Source organism: Perkinsus marinus (genome assembly GCF_000006405.1).
Source record: "Perkinsus marinus ATCC 50983 genomic scaffold scf_1104296928542, whole genome shotgun sequence".
In the NCBI taxonomy this organism is placed as follows: Eukaryota; Perkinsozoa; order Perkinsida; family Perkinsidae; genus Perkinsus; species Perkinsus marinus.
In genome coordinates this window covers 24,477-45,567 of record NW_003216786.1, presented here as the reverse complement: position 1 = coordinate 45,567, position 21,091 = coordinate 24,477, and the positions used below count along the sequence as shown (strand labels likewise).

The window sequence follows — 21,091 nt, the reverse complement described above, 5'->3', positions numbered from 1 at the left end:
TGTTATCCACAGCATCACCGTCACCAGTGACAAGATGACCACCAGTAAGAGAATAACAAAGTCCCCTACTGCCCTAAGGAGATCCATCGTCGCCAATAGAGTGCTTTTTCTTCTTCCTGCTGCTGCTGCTGCTTCTACTCTTCTTATCGGTACCACTACCCTCCTCCCCTGCACTATCCTTCTCATGCTTATAATGTTCCTTCTCAGAACTGATACCACGCCTTTTAAGGGCCTGAATACGTCGCTGTTGACCCAAGAAGATTCTGAGTGGGTCCGTACTCGTGCCACGTCGACCATATTTACAATGTTAGTCGTGGTTCCATTGCCTCTGCCTTCAACCTTGACGATCAACTTGGGCATTTTGTATCTGGAACTTCACTGAGGTAGGTTCCATATACATGCCCTTCAATCCGTCGAGGATGTTGTAGGGCACCACCCAAACTGCCCTTATCCCTACTACCTGTATGCCGGGTCGTCGTCGTCGCTCGGGATGTTCACCATGGACGTCATTTTCTAACATAGCCTGTATTATAGAAACCACTGCTGACAAGAAATTACCCTACTCATCGACCGCTCACTGTACAGAAGGAACTCCACCGACTTCGAACAATGCAACAATTCGCAAGTCAGAAGCGCTCGCCCAGTGAGACGTCCACCGCCTCTTCGAGCAGGACGGGTGGTTCAATAGTTGTATTTGAGGGCGATAGACCACTAGACCTGGCAACAACAGTACTCGAGGGACTCTGAACTGGGTGGTAGGAACATCTCGCGCATATTTTCGCGTTTCTGTAGCTTTTTGTCCATATATTCCTCCGGTTGTTCGTCTACAGCAATGCGGAAATGCTATGAACACGAATCGGTTAGGGATGATAGCTCTCTGCGCGAAGCCTCCTCGGCCTTGCCCGGGCAGCAGGGTGAGACCTCTGAGCTGAGTCATCCTATCCAGTCCCCTGAGCCACTTGGATCGGATGATGCCCTGGTGGTGGATAGTAAGGAAAAGAGGGAGTCCCGAGTGAAGATGGAAGAAGGTCTGCCTGTTGAACCAGCAGCGGCAGTAGGAGCCGTAGAGGGTGATGGCACTACTGAGGGGGCGATTGATACCGCCACAGAGGTTATGGCCAAGACCTCGAAACGCAAAAGTATGGCAATACGAGTAAGCCTCTATGGTTATCAGTCTCAGAGGTGATACCTTATATTAGGGTCCTCGTCGTGTCGCTGCTCGGCAATCGACATTGCAGTATATTGCTGTAGTGTTGGTTGATAAGTACAACACTGCCTATAGGATTGGCCTCCTATTCCTACTGGTAGGCCTCCTCGGGCATTCACGTGCCTTTTGTAGTGCTGACTCGGTCCTGGTCGTTGCAGATGCTCCTAGCATTCGTCTGTGGTATCCAGTGCTATGCTCAGTTCATTGTACCTGTACCCCCCACGGCTGAGGAGCTAGACACTCTTGCCCCAGAGACCCTCACAAATCCTCAACGTACACGTTATGAGGTCACCGCTACCGCCGTGGTTGAGTCTCTCATTCTCGGCCTCATCGGGTTGCTCGCACTCCTCCGAGCAGTAGTGGTGATCAAAACACTGCTCTTAAGCGACAAAGAAAAACTATACAAAATAAGGAACGAATGTAGAGACACCCAGGAATGTCAGAACCCGTCAGAATGCACCATCAGGAGGCGCATCATCTGCATGTTCACCACCTTTAGAAGCAACCTAGAAATGACAGGCGAGTGGTTTTGGCAAGGTTATTTTACCGTACAGATCCTGGATACCATATTACAGATAGTCCGTCTCCTTGAGCAAGGGGGGCGTTCTATTACAGGGCAGCAGACGCCTGTGGCAGATCGGGTAGCGATCATGACACAGGCCACTCTGATAATGTTGGTCATGTTGGTTGGTCCAACAACTCTAATACTCAACAACAGGGTTTGGGCCTCTTTATTCGACGTTATGGCCGCCTTCAGCTTTACTGCTGCCTATCTAATCATATCTGGACACATCATCCAGGTTGGTACATGGCATACTTTGCAATTTACCACTTTCACCACATTTTTATCAAGTCTCGTGCCCGCTGTGCTTTCATTGGATAATATAGTTGGTGTTGATCGATACCTTCTAGAGATCGCCAAACGCCCTGAGCTCACTCGTGCTCCGAGGAGGAGTCGTCTCCGCTGCTACATTATCGCCTTCACCATGTGGGTCGTTGGTCTTGGTGGCTTCATATACGTCACAATGACCCAGTTCAAGGGTGACTACTGCAGTGAGGTTATTCCTAGGTTTGATAAGGAGTGTCTGCTCCCGATTTACCCTATTTTGGATTCGGATTCATGTGACTGTCGGATGGCATCAGTTTATCTACAAGAAGAATGTGTACAGGATGATATGCCCCGCCTATCGCTCTACAACAGGATGGAGTATCTGATGATATCTGACAATACCCCAACTCCACCCACATCATGCACTAATGAACCTCAGACACTCCTCGATACTGTCTCTAAGTTTGGAAGCCTCGTAGTGCTCAGTTTGGTAGCGGTTCCTATACAGACCCTCAGCTTGGGAAAACTGAATTCCCTAGAGGTTCTCGTTGCAACAGCAACGCGTCTGTCGGTCGTGCCTGATGATGTGAACGAGCTGTTGCCCTCGATTCGCTCCTTCCAGTTTGAGCTCTCCCAAATCCAGGAACTGCCCTTCGATTCCCTCCAGCAACTACAGCATCTGGAATACCTCGGTCTGGCTGGTAATCCTATTTGCCAGAGTGCCGCCTTCCCCGAATGGACGGTTGGGATAGTTGAGTGTGGTTCTTCGTCTGGGGATGCTTGCCCCGTTGAGAGCTCCCTCGTTGGTCTATCGCAGTCTCTCACTGGATACTGCCGAAAATGGGTCCTGAGGGGCGCTTCGACTCTCTGTTTACCGGCTTGTACCGATTTCTATGCGCCCACCTATGCTGCTATGGATATGGATGGCAGCACTACGATGAGCGTTCAAGAGAATACTGTTCTATTCCAAATGTTCGGTTTGATTGAGCCAGGAATAGAGGTCACTACAACTGTGCATCACTGCATTATGGAAGCCTGTGGAAAGGAGGCGTCGGATGAGATAACGGCTCCTGTCGAGGCAGTGGTAAGGCAATCCTCTTGAGGACATGTCGTGATGTGCTTCCGTGGTGAGCGCTGTTTTTCCTCTCAGCTTTTCCTCCTTGGCGAGTCTAGCTGCGAAGCATGTGAATTCTGATGATTTAAATCACTTTGACATCAATCCTCAATGACTTATCATGCAACTTAATGTGTTGTTCACTTATGCTGGTGTCGCGTTAGTACTCTCGGGTGTTTTGAGCCTACAGTGTAGGGGTCGAATACAACTTGTATGAATCAATAAGTTGAAGCCTTTTTAACAGTGGCATCATTGATATGCATTGCGGGCGATAAGTAGAATCTTTAGACAGACCAACAGAGCATTTTAATTAGCGCTCGCCCCAATCTATCTATTCCGCAGTAACGCACGAAGAACTGAGTTTTCTAATACTTGATTCGTCACAGCACTGATGTTATTATCTATTCAATGCCATCTTCTCCTATACAGTCCACCTCCTCCCCTATGAATGGTACGTCAACGCTGTTATGCCTAGGCCCATACTTCCTTCCTGCTTTCAGCTAAGTGTTCCGTCAGTCCTTCCAACGATGAGATGGAAATGCCCGTGGACTTGAGGTGAAGTTACGCCTTGCAAATTCCCCTCCTCCACACGTCTATCAGTTCTCCTCGTACTCGTCTTGTCGTCGATAAACTCGGTATCACTCGAGAGATGCTGGATAAGGTAGGCCAGTTTCTAACCATACGTATTCCCTTCTCCCATCAGGCGGCGAGTCAGCAGCTGCCTAGCCGGGCCTTACGAAGTGGAGACCCTGAAGTAGCTGATCTATGGACCCAGGTATGATCACATAGAGCTGTGCTCTCTAATTGTAGTGTTCCTCATTGGGTAGTTAATGGCCGCCAAGAGAGATCACTACACTGAGTTGGTTCTGGCCGAGAGAGAGCATGTCACTGCTGAAGAGCTTGCTGAATATAGAAGCCTTCAAGAGTACCAGCAAGAGCAGTCGAGTAAGGCTTGGCTGGCCGAGTAGCTGATGAACTTGCATCTTCGTCGTGATTCTCGGAATTGTATGACTCGATTGTCAGTTCGTACCTCTCCACGGGCTTTGCGAGCATATCGAGAATCGAAATCTGCTGCTGGAGGTTCGAGAACACGAGGTGAGGACGAGGAAGAGGACCCAGCGATAGCTCGACAAAGAGAACAAGTCGAACGAACAAGTGAGATAATACTACATAAAGGCCGTATCGGAGAGGATAACACGTATCGTCTTTGCTGCAGGGGAGGAATTGAAGTCTGAAATACTAGGCATGATCACGAGTGAGCTCGCCAAGAAGCAGTTGGCTGCGGCAAGGCAAGCACAGGAAGCGAAGTTTGCCAAGAAGCTGAGAACGCTTAAAGAAGACCGTCAAAAGCTCAAGGAGGTGACTCTTCCGATGAGCCTCTCTCTCCTCTGTCCAGGATATGAAGGCCATACAGCTTGAGATTGATCTTATTCGGGTGTCGGTTAAATTGATATAATCTCGAAAGCCGTAGTTTGACCTAATAGATGGAACAAGGGCGCTAATAGTTGGTTTTGAGTAGGCTCGCCAGGCTGTGATGGATCAGAAGAAGAAACAACGAGAAGAGTTGTTACGGAGGAATCTAGAGGAAAAGGATCGCCTTCGAGAAGAAGTAGGAGAGCTACTTGTTCGTTGCGCTCTATATAGTACTCGCACAATCTCTGAGGTACAATCGAGGATTAAAAGTAAGCTAAACACAGTAGCCGAGCGGAAACAAGCTTTAGCCGAGATCAAGTAGTAGGCTATCGTCTCCTACTCATCATCAGAGTATTGACTGAGTGTATCGTGATGCAGGAAGGCCGAGGCGGAAGCCTTCGCTGAGAAGTTGGAGGAGGTGAAGGAGAAGATGAGGGTAGAGCGTGAACGGCTAGCCGCTGAGGCGGCAGCACGGCAAGCGAAGTCTGCGGAGAAGCAGAGACAGATTGAAGAGAATAAGGCCAACCTCATGCAGATGGTAGGAGTGCTTTCATCATCAATGCCCATTTGCCGGAATTCAGTTGGCGGACGCAGCGACAGTACGATCGATTGAGTTCTCCAAACGGCTGGCGGCGGCGGAGCGGATCGCAACAGAGACTGAAGCAAGTCGACAGGCATTAGGAGAGGAGGCCAAGAAGAGGCATGAGGAAGCTATAAGTAAGCAGCCTTCATATTATGGTGACGCTTGGTGACGACTGGGCTCACTTCTTAGGGAAGAATGACAGGCTGCGGAAGGAAGCTTGGGAAGCTATCAAACTCCGTAAAGCTGGAATGGATGATGGGAGAGGAGGGTATGGTTCTTGTAGGGAACCGCAAGCATGAGGAGGACATAGACAAGGTTCGAGAAAGAGCGGCTAAGGCGAGGCTGGAGCACCACCAGAGGGTGAAGGAGATGTATGAGCGAAAAATATCTCGAAAAGAGTAGGGTGTTGGTATCGAACTTGCGAGCGTCGCATCTTGTCGCAGTGCTGCTGGGGAGAAAGCTGCGAGAGAAGCGTTTGTTGCACGGCAGCTAAGACTAAAACGGGAGATGTACGAGGATCTGGTCAAAATCAATGCTGCTAGAGTAGCTAATCAGCATGAGCACATAAATCAGAGAAGTGGGTTATTTCTGTACGCATGTGTTTCGTGGTACACTGCTTTGTACATAGGGATGCTGAGGATTTCCCAGACTGAGGCGAAGTTACGTGATGTAGCCGAGGCGAAGGAGGCATTTTACCAGAAGAGGATAGTACGTACTTGTCGCCGTACTCTCTGGGTCATTGCTTTTTTGTCGTTTAGATGCGCATACGAGAAGGCTGGGCTGAGAAGAACAAGCTGAAGGCAGAGTTGGATAAGCTGAAGTACTGCAACAGCACTCGACAATTTACCAGGTGATCATCATCAGATTGGTCGTCTATAGGGTCAACTTTGTATCATTGTAGATCTGTTAAACGGCTAGGGATTACTCTTCCTGATACAGAGGATCCCAAAGCGGCTACTAAGAATGCTCATTCGTAGTCGCCGCGACATGACACATGTCCTGAACGCCTTCGTCTTTATCATCATCAGTTGTGTCCATCTGTGACTGGAGTGTCTTGTTGAAGTGTGGTCAATTGAACCGAGGTAGGTCTGCTGCGCTGCATCATGTTCTCGCCGGATTCGTGTTCGTCGCCCTCAATGGAGATGGAATTAAACTCCCAACTTCCAGCGGCTAAACGTCTCCGTCTGTCTTCCTCGTCCGGCACGAGTCTGTCTGGGAGTGGGAGGAGGAGCGACAGTAGCCTTCAGTCGAGATGGGTGGAGCATCGGTGCTCGGATGAGGTAGGGACAAGGCTCGCTGAAGATACTCTGGAGTGTGGCCTCTCGGTGGTTCTTTGTAGTTCCTGGCTTACATAAACTCGTCCATCACTCGGGCTACTCCTTCGTGTGGAACAGCATGCATCCTGGAAAGCACAGAACGCCGCATGAACCTAGCTAGGATGCTCCATCGCTGCCTCAATCTCATCGGCAGTGTGCACGATGCTCCTCTCTACTGCAGAGCATGGGAGATCTTTGCTAAGGTGAGTACAGGATCGGCCCGCTCTAGCCATCTTCTTGGTTCAGTCCGTGTCCCACCTTCACCCTCATTTAAATAGCCCTGAGGCTACCTCTTCTGAGGCATTCCGTGCTGAAGCCTCAGTCCGCGCGATGTGTGCTGCCAGCGTGTCTCTTGCAGTGGACGTTAGGTATGCGTGTCGTCCCTTGGTCTCCCTCATTCACTACTGTAGGTGTCCTCTGGACTCTCCACCATCGTCTTGGATTGTCACTTGGGGGCACTTCTTCTCGGGTTTTGTCAATTATGGCGACGCAAATGTCAACTCAAAGGCTTTCCTCGTCAAGAACGAGGAGGATTGCAGGAAAGGCAGTGAGCGATCCAAAGCGCTCATGCGTCTCAAGGTGGTCCTCATCTGCTCTCGCCATCCTCCACTACACTATAGTGACTATAGCTCTTCATCGTCTAAGAATATCCATTCTGATCGTTGGAGTAGGCTCGGCTAAGACAGTATAACGTGCTCATCTGTACTTAGCCCACCCTTAACTGGGCAGCTATCGGGTATAGATGTTTCAGGTTGTGCTAAGTAGCTCCATATTCGATTGGAACCTCGACGGCACTGCTACAGTGGCAGACTGCCTCAGGATATGCTACGATCGATTCATACTAGCTCTACCCGAGCTTGCTCCCGACTGCTTTTCTTGGTTCAACGCAGGAGCTGTCCTCAGGTGCGGCCTGATGGTCTTATATCCTTCGTCATAATGTTGTCAGATCCTGTCAAAGCCTATCTATTATAGCCTCTCTGGCCCTCACAGGTTCTGATGGCCCCGTTGGAGAGGACGAGGAAAATGTTCGAAGCTGTGCTGCCAACCATGTAGCGCTGGCCGTTTTAGCACTCGTGAGGAGATGGGGTATCAGTAGAAGCTCGGGTGATCGTTGCAGCAGGTCACCTCATACGCATCGAATTCGTTCGTTGACTCCGCGGCCCGTCCAATGATGGCGGCCATCCCTGATCTCTCTGGCGTTAGCTCGCTTCTTACAAAAGGTCCTCCGCTCAACTGCCGCCGTGCAAAGTAATCTTACATTTATCAGGAATACCCCTCTTGAATGCGTACCTGACGTCGTGTGATGAGGAGAAGATTGCCATCGTGGGAGCCCTAGCCACCGCTGCTGGTAGGTTTTCATAGGTCTTTGCAACCGCTGATGCCATTGTGACAGGTTGCTTCGTGTCCGATTTGATCCGCATAGTAAATGCGGTATGGAACGGGTCTAATGTGAAGCATGCGTTGATGATGGTAGATGCTCTTGCTGAGGAACATCAGTTGTACAGTCGTGCGGGAAACACAGGGCGCTGCGTACAGTCATCCCATTCTTGTGCAGGGAGGATATGTCATTGCTCAGATACTACCAGAAATTCAGAGTTCACATGAAGAATTCCACTGGCTCGTCTATCCTCGTAAATAAGTCTCCCTTCGAGCTTTGAAGTCTTTCCTATTTGGTTATCAGACCATCCATACCCTCACATTCAGTACAGATCTCTCCCATCGGAGAGCCTAACTTTATTACATCTTCACACGGTAGATATTCATCACACTGTTGTTCTTTTGTGTTACGCCTCGTGTGTAGCCCCATTACTGCAGTCAATCTGCTTCATAGATTACCTGTCGGTCTTGGTTGAGTTCTCTCTGGTATACCAAGATCAGTTAGCGCCCATACAACTGTTCGTTTGACTAATTTCGTTACGCTGTACCTGTACAGACGATGTTGTACTCTGGAGGAAGTTCCTCCGGAGTACAGCGAGGAACGAACCGTCGGTATATCTTGAAACCACGAAAGCGCCGCGGAGTATCAGCGAAGGGCATGTCAGTGACATGATGTTACGAGCGGTGGCTGAACAACATACACTGATTCGTCCGACGAACTTCGTCGACGACGAATTAATCCGTCGTCGTCGGAGAAACATGTCTGTCGCCAACAGAGTGGCTCTGGCCGAGGTAATAGAACGTGGTCGGAGAGTGATAGGCAATGGATGAAGGCAACGGTGGATTGACAATAGATGAGATTCTAAAATATAAACATGCTGAGTAGATGTTGCAACTGTCGTCACTGTAACACAGTCTGCAGGAATATCTGATGTGAGAGCATCGTTATCTGAAGTGTCACAATCTTGCTAGTCTCTAACTTGGAAGGGAGTTACTCAGGCTTGAGAGAATACCAGCCGGGGAATCTTGTATCCCTTTGATATGATTGCATTCCAACTCAACAGCATATACATCACGTATATGGATAATGATGGTTGGGATTGAAACCACCAGTCTCTGGAGAGCTATCCTCACATAGCTCTTGGTGCCTACCAACGAGTTGGCAGACTAGGATACAATTTGTATCATACAAATGATTTATTATCACAATACACTACAGCTTTGCTGACTTTCCACGAGTGTCATCTCTCACCGACTGAGGACTAAAAACGATCTAAAAAGGTCGATGGCATAATGCCATCGACACTCTCTAGGACGGAAGCTAAAGGATCCTGCAGACGCGCCTAACAGAACAGTGTGACCAGGTAATCCCGCTGGTCCATGCTTGTATCCAAACAACACGCTGCCCGAATAGAAGACTCTGTTATCACTTCGGATTTCGAGAACCTTATGATCACCTAAACGTCAACGTGGAAACGCTTTTCCCAGATCCAGAAATATGCATTTACCATGAGGACGACAGCATCACCTCACCATAACAAACTTCACAATCAAAAATCTGGAGTCCAGATGGGGTTCAATGACGAACCACCTTCATCTGTACCATGGGGAAGATATATTCCTCAGCATACGACCACTCATTGAGACGAGTGTTATGGTAGAGCATAGGCCAGTCATGGAGCCGAGTAAGCGGAAGTGGGACATTCTCCAACTTATTCGTACCAACCTCATACTTATAAAGAAGGGCAATCCGGGACCTCTGGTGTATCTACACCTGAGAGATGGCGCTTCTGATCTCACAGGTTGAGATCGAGGGTCCGATTACTGCGAGCCGCAAACGTATACGTCCGGGAACGCAGAGAACGTTCCCGGGACAACCTCATTGTACGGTGTACTCGTCTGCACATACGCGAGGCAATAAGTGAAAGGAGTACATTCGCTACAAGGCCCACCACAAGCTGTGGTCCACAACGTTCATGCAACCCTCGGTGTTGCCCAGAAGTAGCGCAATATCATCGACGCTTATATGATGGACCGGCCGTTCATCTTATGTAGATTCTGCGTTCACCATTCTTGACCGAATCTTTGAGAGGCTCTCTCATTGTTTCTCAATGAGAAATTCTCATAGGTCATGTGAATCCCAATGGGATTATCCCATGATCTGCCAGATAGACAGGAAGCTTGAGCACACATGAAAGCATCCATGGTGGGCCACCATTGGTGGCTGATCCATCCGCTCGTCGAGAATCTCGACTCGTGATTGGGATCGAGTCATCCGATGTAACCGCGTGCGAGAGAGACCGTACTTGCGCGTGCCAGAATGATCGATTATGATGGCTATTTGCTCAAACAAAGTTCGGCTGCTGAATGATTTGAAACGGATTGCGTAGGTTTGGTGGGCCGCAGGCTCGCGGTTCACTTAGGACAAATCTTTTTTCCGAGTGCTATCCTTTGGAACACATTGTCTTGGGCTCTGGAACGACAGCTTATCGATCTACTTGCTGCGCAATAGCGCTTCTCCGTGTCCGAGATGAAGTAACTCGAGGATCGTGCACGACGTCGCTGTTGTGACAGAATAGTGCAGACATAGATGCCGACGTTGACATTGGTTGTATGTAAAACAGGCTCTTTAGCCTCGTTAAGAATCGGTACTCCGGAGGCGCAGCGGTTCGGAAACTTCCCGACACTGTGCAAATGTAGTCACTAGTAGTCCGAGCCTCTAGTTAATGGAAGAGGAAGGTGTCTGACGGTCAGACTCTGACCCACATACTGTTGGAGGAGCTCAACATGAGAACTGTCCTCAAATCTGTTAGAGCCATCGATGTATGATGATTTCATGATTTCGCCGTCACGGATGCCTTCTAAACTATCCGTCCAGAAGCTAACTAAAGTGATTCATCACTCCGAGTTCCGCGTGTTGGGCTCTGCGATCATACAACCTATAGAACACTGTGGAAACACTTGGAGAGATGTATTTCCCGAATACTCGGCCTGGACACGACTACGAACTCAGACTCTGGATTTAGTGAGTGATTAATTCTCAATTTATGAGACCCACGTCATGAGTTAGTAGGTTATAAGCGATATTTCTCGTTGCCTGCATGATAGTGTACGGTCCTTCGGACTCGAAGAGCTCTTCCCAGGGACGAAACATTCCGGGAACTCTTCGAACTCGGAACTCGTGAAGTGGAACACTAGAAAGAGAACCTTGAAATTCTGGGATTTGAATTCTCTGAACTTGGGATAAGATCGGATTTTCCAACGTCTTATTCTCATTCGGGTGGAATGCAGATTTCCCGAAAATCTCGGATCGGTAAACGGAGCACTTCAATGTGCATTAGGCTTGGACGTATTCTCCCTTTACTGTTGTAGCTTTTCAACTGTCTTTTACTCAATGCTTCACAGTTGCGCTCGCGGGACTCTTTTGAATCTTGGAGCTTCCCAACTTGCGAGGTCTAGTCTACGGATAGCCTCGACCCGATACCTTTCCGTATTCTCTCGACTCAACGGTCTGCACCACCCGAAGGTCGTCGCTCCTACTGCTACCGTTGTCGGTCAGCAGACTCAGCTTGAGAAGGACTTCCACTCCTATGGGATCAGACAGTCCTCTGAGAGGACTGTGATGAGGAACGTCACACCCAGTTCACTGTAACGCTACCACCTGCCTGGTTACTCCCCCGCATGCACTGTTGACAGGTATGAAAGCGCCCTTCGTCGTGAGATGGGGACAAGATACGAGCTGTGGAGCACTTGCCGTCTATAGTGGAGCGAAGACGGGCGGAGTCCCAGTGAGTGTTGGAGGCTTCCACTGAGTTACTCTGACGTGTGCTTTGTCAGGCGACAAGCGAATCGTTGATAACTCCAGTGAAGAGTATAACGATGAGATTTGGTGGGGTAAGATCAACCATAAGCTCAGTCCCGAGAGCTTCCAGATCTTGAAGGCCAACGCTATCAATTATCTGAGCGAAAGAGATGAGCTCTTCGTGGTCGATGGTTACGCTGGTTGGGATCCTGAGTATCGGATCAAGGTACCGCTTGGTGTTGGTGATTGATGTCGTGTTATGGGTCAAGTCAGGTCCGAGTTGTTGCTAGTCGAGCATACCATGCCCTCTTCATGGAGAACATGTTGGTGATTCCTCCAGCAGAGGAATTGGAGGCCTTTAAACCTGACTTCGTTATCTTCAATGCTGGACAATGTAAAGCTGATCGGTGAGCGTTGTGAAGGGATGAGCTTTGTGGTTTCTACGCTGCTGTTGTTAGTAACATCGAAGGGCTCACGTCGGACACTTCGGTTGCAGTGAATTTTAAAACTAACGAGATGGTTATAATGGGCACTGAGTAGGGCTGCTGTTGGGGTGGTCGTCGACAATGAGTACGTTAGGTATGCTGGTGAGATGAAGAAGGGTATTCTTACATTGATGATGCAGGCTATGCCGCACAAGTTCGGACAGCTGCCTCTTCACTCCAGCTGCAATATTCAGGTCATACCACTCCTCGGTGAAGTTATGCTTGCATTTATCTCGTGGTTCAGAAGGACTCGGTAACCGGGAAGCCGACAGACTGCACTTTATTCTTTGGCCTGTCGGGTACTGGCAAGACGACTCTATCAGCGGATCCATCACGATTCTTGGTGGGTGACGATGAGCATGTGTGGACCGATAAAGGCGTGTTTAACGTCGAAGGTGGCTGCTATGCAAAGGCCATAGGGCTCACCAAAGAGACCGAGCCAGAGATCTACAACGCCATCCGCTTCGGAACGGTAAGTGGCTCCTCGTGCTTGTGGCCAACGGTGCTCTGGCAGGTACTAGAAAATGTTCAAGTCGACCCACGAACTCGCGAAGTAGACTTCAATGATACTTCCATCACTGAGAATACACGGTGTAGTTATCCCCTAGAGTATATAGAAAATTCGCACATTCCTGCTAAGGTAAGACGGCTACCTTACATTCAGCGTTCTAGTTGCTATTTGTCAGATCGACATTCACCCATCTAATGTGATATTGCTCACATGCGATGCCTTCGGAGTGCTACCTCCGGTCAGTGTTCTCACTCCGGATCAAGTCCAGTACTATTTCATATCTGGGTATACGGCAAAAGTCGCTGGTAAGAATGCTTTTTATGCTAACCACAAGAAGCGGTTGAGTGATCAGGGACTGAGGACGGCATTACTGAGCCGGTCGCGACGTTCTCCTCGTGCTTTGGTGCGCCGTTTCTGGTATGGCATCCTACTGTGTATGCAGAGATGCTCGCCGATAAACTTCAGAAGCACCACTGTAATGACGGCAACATTGTACTGTAGTAGTAGAGAGAGCTCCTATATGTCAGGCTCGGCATTTCTATTGAATACGGGATGGACAGGTGGGAGCTATACCAACGGTGGGAGCCGCATCAAATTGGAGTAACAAGGCGTCCCTTCCTTGTCCACGTATAGTTAATTACAATGCAGGTATACCCGTAAAATGATAGATGCAATACATAACGGTACACTGAAGGGAATGGTGGAGGCTGGGGAGCTAGTGTCGACTCCTATATTCGGACTAAGGGTACTTGAGTGTGAATTCACTTGTACTAATTTCACCGCTTCCGTAAATGCTGTAACTGAGCTCAGATCCCCAAGTCCCTTCCTGGTATTCCGAGTGAAATCCTTGACCCTGTCAACGGCTGGAAGGATGAGGCTGCGTACCTCCAGCAGCTCCAGCGTCTGGCTGGTCTATTTGATAAGAATTTTGAAGAGTATAAGTCGAAATGCCCATCTAGAGTAGCTGCTGTTGGTCCGAGGTTGATAGCAGCAGAGGAGAGTATAGACAAGGAGGAAAGGAAGAGGAGTAATTCAATCGCAACGAACCCTGGCACGAGAAGGAAATGCAATTCCACCATAGTCGAGGATGAGGCAATAGTAATTTTATTTGGTGGAGTGCTATATGCTGCCTTCTCCGGTCAGATGTGAGGGTCATTGTATATCGTCGACTGTCCCCGAGTGCTGTACTTGGCCTGAGATCTTCATCATGGCAAGAGCCTCTGAGTACGGGTGATGGTACCTATCTACTATGGGAGGATTTTACTGCAATTGCAAACTGTTATTTTCGCACAAGTGACCTTCGCTACCCTAGAGTAGAGGTGCTTCTTCTTCATCGCAGTATACGATAATAGCCGTCTGCTGATATCACATACAGTTTTCCATCATTATAATGGGTGCCACCGAACGTGGTACTTCTCTATATTTTGAAATGGCACTCTACCGCATAGTTATCGTAACTGTTATTACGTTTTCGCCTAGTAGTACGATCACGGTAGCTCCTATACGACTAGGGTGTGTTATGGTGACAGTAAGCAGGCTCGAGTTGGAGTGCTCGCAATTGATCATCCAATATGTTAGACAATCGTGCTTTTCGTCGTCTTGTTCAGCTTTGCAAAAGATGCCCCCTGTTGCTGATGCTGTAAATGGCTTGAAGTCCCCTTCCTCACCAGACGCCCTCATCACTAGAGCAGTCGACGCGTTGTTGAATCAGGAAGGGGCCCATTCGATCGATATGGCCCTGCCGTGCATTGATATGGCCAGCTTGGATGCTCCTGTTGGATTCAGCATTGGTGGGGAGACTCCGGTCCCTCCAGCCATCCAGCAGCATTTCAGTCGGGCAGTGTAGGGGCCTCTTGTGGTTGCCAGGGAAATACCCTTTTTTGTTCGTATAGTTACAAGACTAACGTGGGGTTGCACGCACCCTTGTCACTGTTGTGGATGGCCGTAGACGATACCCTATATCTGTGGAACTTCTCTAATGGTTCTCATACGTCAATACGTAGGCCCGCACGATCGTTTGCGCTTATACGGTCATTGTCAACACTCAGGAATGGACGGTGTTGTCCTCACCTGTGCTATTGGGGCGCCTCGAGCTGGGGTCTTCGGGGATGTGGACCATGTAGGGTATGCGTTGAACATTGGTCACCTAGGGAGGACTCAGATACTCGCGGTTGTCACTGAGAGCACCGTGTCGATCCTCAGTCTATCGGCGGACTCTAATGGAGTATTATTGATAGATGTCCTTGAGGGAAACCAAGGGGGACGATATTCGGTAGTAGTGGTGTTGAAGACGTCATGGAAGAGGGCACCAATTGACGGTCAGGCTACCTTATCCAAGGCTGTCGCATCGATGGTGGCACGTGTGACTGTCACCAAAGGTGGTAGGATTCTATTGTGGGGATCCTCCATTGAAAGTGGCGTGTATGAGCTCGTATATCAGCGATCTCCTGGCTGGGTTACTAGTCGGACCTACCTTAGTCGGTGAGAGTGGATGGAAAGATACACCGCAGGGTGACTGATACCTTGATTGCCAGGCATACGTTTACGCGAAAGGGTATCTTCGGCCGAGCCCTGGGTTGGATAATGCCCCCCTCTCCTGCGGCACCGTCCACTGGAGTGCCTCTCAGAGCTGGTGGGAAACACTACCAGGATGAGATTTTCGCTGTTGGTGGAAGTGCCGTAGATGAGACCATGGTGTATGCTAGTGTTGTCAACGGGGATGGTAATAATACGCTTGGGTGAGGGCGAGTGCCGCTGCTGTTGTTGTTGTTGTTGTTGTTGTTGTTGTGTAATGCTTGTATCCCTGGTTCGGTAGGATGGCTGGGAATATTCTCCCTGGATGTGAGCTCGAACGGCCCTTGTGAGTCTGAGTGTCTCGGATGGTTACCAAAGCAAAGCATGGTGGAAGCCCTGGGGAGGGCTGGTGCCCAGGGAGGAGCGAGGGAGGGTAGTGCACCTAGGATTATGCTCTCACTGTATGGTTCATTCATCGTCAGTCTCCATCCATAGTATAGCTCCCATGACGGCTGCTGACGGCTCTGCCTTGTGCATGTTATTCACCACTCGAGGGGATAGGTTGGTAGTCCATGCTCATCGGCAGAAAGGGATCGTAAGGAGGCTACCCGAGCCGAGCATAATGAGTGTTCTCTTGCCAGGCGACAAACACACTATCTGTAGTATCGGTATCTCTATCTGGAGGACCTGATAGTCCCGCTCTGACGGCAGCAGGGCCTATGGGGAAGCGCCGACGTAGGTGCCTTGGTTGGGGGGTCGTCTGGCATGGTGGTCATTGCTCAGGACGACTGGGGGGCGACAAGCCTTTCCAACTGTCGCCTACGACTGATGTTATCTATTACAACAACGGTCTCACCTTGATAGCTACAGCCAACGATAAGTGCGTCCGTATAGGAGCCGTGGGTAGGAGGGCAGCAAGCCAGTCGTTTGAGATCATCACGCCATCGCTATCAACAGGCTTTGTTCCGAAGGGGGAGATGGACGCTGTTACCTCTGGGCCCTTTGCCGAGTATATTGCCACAGTGGAGATGCGTGGACAGGTGAGGGAAGCCCTTGTTAAAGTTGTAATGACAGCTCCATTGCAGGTGCTTGCTCTAGGAGCTGTCTCAGAGGAGGTCGAATCGCGTGGTACTGTAGGGCGCGGTCAAACCCGTCGTTGCTGGATCCTCACAACTATGGGAGTGAGTCCCCTTACAGTGGTACGTAGACTTGGTCTTTTTCCCCCATCACTGTCTCCTACCAGTTTTCCACCTCTGAGTATGAGTTTTCTGGTCCGGACGGCCTCACGACAGCCCCTGGGGAGTCCGCAGAGGAGGTCGCGGATTGGTTTAGAGCTCTAGCGGAGCGGGGGTCCATCAGTACTGTATCAGCTCATATGTGGGATTGGTAGTGCATGTGTAGTCTGCTGACAATGGTAATGTGCTTGCGATCTAGTTCGGACGTATATGTGGCCAACTACGCTTCCCAGTGTGAGCATGCGGCCCGTGCTGGGCGTATAGAACCCATGCACGTTGGCAGGTGGCTGAAGGGCCTTCTCATGTAATGGGAGCTGCTGTTGGTGGTACTATGCGATAGGGCGTTGGTAGATACCTCTCGTGTGACGTGTGGCCCATGTGGTCGAGGCCGATTCTGCGGCGTGCGGGCAAGAAGTCATCGAAGTCTCAGATAGGGTTGGGAGTCAGCGTCACATATGCTTCCGTCTCTGATCTAGAAGTCCTTATTGGTCGGCTCAAGACTGTTGGAAAATTCGTAAGCAGGCCGCCGCCCCTCTTGGGCTCTCTTACAACTCCCTCCCAGGTGGCAGGGGTGTGTAGTCTGCTGGAGAGGAGCCGCATTGGGGAGCCCTTCACATCGAGTCATTTACCTGCGTATAAACGTCGTCAACTGGTTGAGGTGGAGACCAGTCAGCGAGACCATACCATTGTAATAGAGCTTGACGCTCAGCGCACCCGAGCCATTGTGGAACCTCAACCTTGTGGTGCTCACTGGAGCTCTCTTTATCCCAGGCCCGGTACACGACCCTTGTTTGCTCCATCCGAGACTCCATTGCATTGACTTCGGAGACCCTATCGCTATTGGTCATACTACAAACGGGCATCCACTCGGGTTACCGTATCCTCAACGACCACAATAACGACTCTTGGATAGGTCCGACGACGCCCTCCCCCAGCTCCCGTTCATACTTCTATCAGATACCCTTTGCCACACGCCTCTATCGTCGTTGATCGAGGGTGACCAGCAATGGACCCAGAGCCGCTGTGCCTTGTCATTGCTGGCCTCGGCGGTGCTCAGGGAGTCAGGATGCTCAAAGGAAGTAGTTGAGGCAGTCTCCCGTCTGTGCCCTACTGTAAGGCTTCGTAACGTGTGAAGAAGTAGTAGTACTTGCTGGTCCGGTAGATCCTGGGTCATGTGGATGCAGCTGCGGTGACGGCCGGTCGCCCTATGGGAGCTGTCGAGAGCGATGCTACGAAGGAACTGCTGGTAGTCTTGGCTTCAACTGTGGCCTTATTGAAAGTATCTACTCTACTACAGGTTTCACATCTATCTACTATACTCTCCTCACCGGCCCTGCAGGAGCTACCGGAGTCCCTGGCTAGTCTCCGGAGGCTGGCTGCTTACGACCCTAAGGGAGCCTTCGAGCAGCTCCTTACGAAGTGCACTGAGGTGGTGCCTCTCAAGCAGTCATGTCTCCGATGATCCCTTGGGTTTCTGTCAGGTGAGTGAGAAGGCGCTCAAGGCAGTACTGGATGGTGCGGCTCCTCTCATGAGCAACGACGCTCAAAGCCTGACAGATGTAAGCTACTGAGCTACTCTACTGTGGTAAGGGCATCTATAGGTACTACACGCATGTGGTGAACTCGCGGTTGGAGCCTGCCCTCGGGCGCTCAACATAGTGTTGAAGCGAGTGATCGGTACACCAGGATTGGCTGAAGCCATTACCAAGGTAGGGGCGGCCTCGACTAGCTGCTGCAGACGTGATGTCCTTTCACCGAGCCAGATACCGTCAGCGAACATCATCAACAGGGTTATGCTGATATTGAGTGATGGCTTGCATAGCAAAGAAGCCCCGGTCCGAGGAGATCTTGTGATGGATCCTGTAGCCGCTGGGGAACTCCTACAAGCCGTATATGTCCTTCGAGGGAAGCATGTGAAGGCAGCAACGGTAAGGTACTGGTATACCCTACTACGCTAAATCATAATATGGCGGTTGGAAAACTCTTCAAACTTGAGAGTTTACATAGAAAAAAATTTCAGCGTACGATCGACACACCAGTAGATAGCCCTATAGATTTCCAATTCAACGATGTCAAGCTCGCTCTAAAATTCGGCCGATGACTCAACTAGGTTTGCTCTGGACATTTTTTGACCGGACTCTACCACTCCCACAGTACACTGTGGTTGTTCTCAATCGGGACAGTCGTATACAACGACATCGGTTTTGGCGGTTAATGGTATGGTGATGATGAGGTGCCGTACGTGACGGTGGTCGGCATTGACATTTAGAAGCCTCTCAGTGTATGCGTTTCCCGACCACAGGTGTTGCGGAGTCTATCGACTATCTCCTCCTCCTCCTCCTCGGAGGTGGTAGTAGCATTAGAGCAGAGGAAGCAATGGCTTCAATCAGCTGTGGACTGTTTAAGGGTGGCCAATGAGGAGAAGTCTGAGCTAGCGGTACGTAGTATAGACCACTAACGAGCTAGTATCTCAAAGTCGATCTCTTAGGTCCAGATGGGCTACATTCTCTGCACGACTACCTACGTCCAGCTACCAATGCTCCGGGAGGTTGAGTACATGCTTAAGCATGCTCCTAGTCATGCTGGGTAATACCTCTTTAAAAGGTTTATCAACGCGCATTTGTGACAGATCAATGACATGGTCGAAAGAAGCAACGGCAGCGAGTAAGGAACTAGCAGGGGAGCTCTTGCCTCTCAGCACATTGTAAGGCTCGTCTATGGTAGACCCTGGAAGGTATATGTTTTGTGTAGATTCACCTGGTCCAATAGGCTCCGTTTCCCGCAGTTCCAGATGCTATGTGTGACCAACTCCTTGCAGCAATCCGCTGTATCTTCAGACGGTAGGCTTGGTCGCTCCTAGTGGGCCCGACAGCTGTAGTGTGCAGATATTCTCCACTATTGGGTTACAGTATGCTTCCCCCCACCAGATGGACCGTACTGTCGACTTTCGGCCATGCCGTAGGAGGCACATGCACGTCTGAGAGTCGTTAGTCGTCGTGTGTTATAGGTTCCGCAAGCCAGGGGACCTCCTAGGGTACCTACTATATCCGGGAAGGGAGGTATCCTACTTCATGAGATATGATAATGATGAGGATGCTGTTCGGGAGAGTCCCCGAAGCAGTGACTTCGTTGAGGCCGCAACAAGGTCAGCCGCCTTGGACTGGCCGCCTGTAAAATCCCATGTGGTCGTTTTAAGGTTCTGTGGAGAATTATGCCAGATTGCCGAGGCCTGTCGCAATGGTAGTAGTGATAGTAGCATCATCCGGCTCGCCACTCAGGGGTGTATGAATGTAGATACAGTCCTTAGAGCGGAGATAGTGGCAGCAGTTCTGGAGTATTGCTACGCTCTCGTGAGGGAATATAACGGGGAACAGGATGATGACGACGACGAGAATGACAATGTGACGAGGTCGGCGCGAACTCCTCTTCGGAATGGCGGCTTGTCAGATACTGGCTATTTGTCGTGGAGTCGTTTATGAGTTCTGCGGCGTTTCCCTTCGTTCCTTACTGACCATCTATGAGCACCTCGAGAGCACCCACAGTAGAGGCTTCTCTCCACCCCCGTCGACTGATTCACCCTCCTCAGAGACCTGGCTTCGACGCATTCGAGACCACATGCCCTCCACCGCAGCACGATCACCGCTACATCTTCATCATACTAAGGTAGTTGTAGTAGTAGTAGAGCACACCTAGGGGTACTCGAGCAGCCTCTTGGTGCCTTGTAGGTCCAAACCCACATGAAGTTGGTCCTAGAGGCACTACGTCTGTGGGTTAGAGAGGAGGAGGACCGTCTGCTTGATCGTCGTCAAGGACTGCCCGCCCTAGAGACCTTCCATGAGGAGATGAATCACCCGGCTGTTCTTGCAGGACTAACGTAACAATAATGACGATCAGCGAGAAGCTATCAACGTTTCCAATGCTGATCTCTGTGCGTCCTTCGACTTTTCACCGGGTGTGATCGGGGGACGGCTCGTTGCACGTGTTTGATTATCCCTGGTCTGTTATTATTTGGTTTTCGGCTCGTACTCGTCTCTAAGAGTGTCGGTGCTGAGACAAGACATAATGACATCCTCCAGCTCCGACGCCACACAGGCAGCAGCAGCAGCAGCGACTCTGGCGGCCGCTTTAGAAGAGCAGGAACATGAGGAGCAGGAGCCTCCACCCGCGGATGGTCTCGAGCCTAATCATGTTCAGCTCATTCGTAATACAGCGCTGGGAGTTATACGTAATGGAGCACAGTTCGCTGAATGGTTACAAACTAAACGCCGTGGAGATAAGCAGTATACCTTCCTTTTCAAAGGGCTTGGCCACGACTACTACCAGTGGTGCTTATCGAACCCTGAGGAGTGTAAACGACTGGAGGACGCAGCACAGGAGCAACAGGCTGATGACGCTGAGTCGGATTCTGATGCTAGCAGTAGCAGTAGCCGTTCTGAATCGAGGAGGAGCTCTAGGAGTTGGGATAGGAAGCGACGATCCAGATCTAGGTCTCGCGAGGATCGTAGCCGGCGTCGTCGTCCGCGGAGTCGATCTCGTCGTAGTAGGCGGTCGGGCAGCAGCAGCAGACGGAGGTATCACTCGAGGCCTCGCAGGAGGAGGTCTCCCCCACCATCGTCGTGGCGAAGACGTGATGACGTTGAATCTAGTCGCTATAGGAGGTCTAGATCTCGTAGGAGGTCGCGCACGGCCAGGGGTAGGGGTCGAT

At 50.3% G+C, this 21,091-nt stretch overlaps 6 protein-coding genes across 6 annotated transcripts in view; 5 read left to right on the top strand and 1 right to left on the bottom strand.

Annotated features, from left to right (window-relative positions):
- Nucleotides 1-73: 73 nt before the first annotated feature.
- Nucleotides 74-510, bottom strand: Pmar_PMAR026719 (eukaryotic translation initiation factor, putative; the record flags this gene model as incomplete). Its single annotated transcript, XM_002788287.1, has 3 exons — nucleotides 74-232; nucleotides 280-367; nucleotides 461-510. The coding sequence occupies 3 exons, from the start codon at nucleotides 508-510 to the stop codon at nucleotides 74-76; spliced, it is 297 nt and encodes a 98-aa protein (XP_002788333.1).
- A 322-nt stretch (nucleotides 511-832) lies between these two features.
- Nucleotides 833-6,123, top strand: Pmar_PMAR026718 (hypothetical protein; the record flags this gene model as incomplete). The annotated part of the gene is made up of 20 exons (XM_002788286.1): nucleotides 833-1,153; nucleotides 1,200-1,304; nucleotides 1,366-3,120; nucleotides 3,626-3,705; nucleotides 3,751-3,811; nucleotides 3,854-3,925; nucleotides 3,978-4,095; nucleotides 4,174-4,305; nucleotides 4,367-4,509; nucleotides 4,547-4,585; nucleotides 4,670-4,759; nucleotides 4,814-4,881; nucleotides 4,942-5,101; nucleotides 5,145-5,280; nucleotides 5,336-5,383; nucleotides 5,430-5,544; nucleotides 5,590-5,723; nucleotides 5,775-5,854; nucleotides 5,905-5,996; nucleotides 6,048-6,123. The coding sequence occupies 20 exons, from the start codon at nucleotides 833-835 to the stop codon at nucleotides 6,121-6,123; spliced, it is 3,825 nt and encodes a 1,274-aa protein (XP_002788332.1).
- A 159-nt stretch (nucleotides 6,124-6,282) lies between these two features.
- On the top strand, nucleotides 6,283-8,120 carry Pmar_PMAR026717 (hypothetical protein; the record flags this gene model as incomplete). The annotated part of the gene is made up of 10 exons (XM_002788285.1): nucleotides 6,283-6,426; nucleotides 6,486-6,665; nucleotides 6,709-6,830; nucleotides 6,873-7,041; nucleotides 7,214-7,365; nucleotides 7,409-7,535; nucleotides 7,583-7,682; nucleotides 7,730-7,810; nucleotides 7,856-7,961; nucleotides 8,039-8,120. The coding sequence occupies 10 exons, from the start codon at nucleotides 6,283-6,285 to the stop codon at nucleotides 8,118-8,120; spliced, it is 1,263 nt and encodes a 420-aa protein (XP_002788331.1).
- A 3,113-nt stretch (nucleotides 8,121-11,233) lies between these two features.
- Nucleotides 11,234-13,786, top strand: Pmar_PMAR026716 (phosphoenolpyruvate carboxykinase, putative; the record flags this gene model as incomplete). The annotated part of the gene is made up of 13 exons (XM_002788284.1): nucleotides 11,234-11,487; nucleotides 11,536-11,555; nucleotides 11,677-11,867; nucleotides 11,915-12,048; nucleotides 12,100-12,177; nucleotides 12,221-12,320; nucleotides 12,371-12,598; nucleotides 12,641-12,766; nucleotides 12,813-12,942; nucleotides 12,990-13,112; nucleotides 13,165-13,237; nucleotides 13,286-13,382; nucleotides 13,448-13,786. The coding sequence occupies 13 exons, from the start codon at nucleotides 11,234-11,236 to the stop codon at nucleotides 13,784-13,786; spliced, it is 1,893 nt and encodes a 630-aa protein (XP_002788330.1).
- Nucleotides 13,787-14,027: 241 nt separating this feature from the next.
- On the top strand, nucleotides 14,028-20,286 carry Pmar_PMAR026715 (hypothetical protein; the record flags this gene model as incomplete). The annotated part of the gene is made up of 34 exons (XM_002788283.1): nucleotides 14,028-14,043; nucleotides 14,245-14,479; nucleotides 14,530-14,636; nucleotides 14,686-14,756; nucleotides 14,799-14,909; nucleotides 14,961-15,118; nucleotides 15,172-15,359; nucleotides 15,453-15,584; nucleotides 15,634-15,746; nucleotides 15,793-15,886; nucleotides 15,935-16,054; nucleotides 16,109-16,191; nucleotides 16,237-16,332; nucleotides 16,395-16,537; nucleotides 16,586-16,690; nucleotides 16,738-16,900; nucleotides 16,949-17,074; nucleotides 17,158-17,299; nucleotides 17,344-17,498; nucleotides 17,549-17,632; nucleotides 17,684-17,815; nucleotides 17,868-17,945; nucleotides 17,988-18,095; nucleotides 18,150-18,314; nucleotides 18,875-18,972; nucleotides 19,016-19,090; nucleotides 19,138-19,226; nucleotides 19,272-19,344; nucleotides 19,394-19,531; nucleotides 19,583-19,626; nucleotides 19,681-19,787; nucleotides 19,834-19,927; nucleotides 19,973-20,049; nucleotides 20,112-20,286. The coding sequence occupies 34 exons, from the start codon at nucleotides 14,028-14,030 to the stop codon at nucleotides 20,262-20,264; spliced, it is 3,873 nt and encodes a 1,290-aa protein (XP_002788329.1). The 3' UTR covers nucleotides 20,265-20,286.
- A 162-nt stretch (nucleotides 20,287-20,448) lies between these two features.
- Nucleotides 20,449-21,091, top strand: part of Pmar_PMAR026714 (hypothetical protein) — a gene marked incomplete at both ends in the record, with an annotated part of 911 nt that continues 268 nt past the window's right edge. The window contains 2 exons of the mRNA XM_002788282.1: nucleotides 20,449-20,803; nucleotides 20,874-21,055. Coding sequence (XP_002788328.1) covers nucleotides 20,449-20,803; nucleotides 20,874-21,055 — 537 coding nt within the window. The remainder of the gene's footprint in view (nucleotides 20,804-20,873; nucleotides 21,056-21,091) is intronic.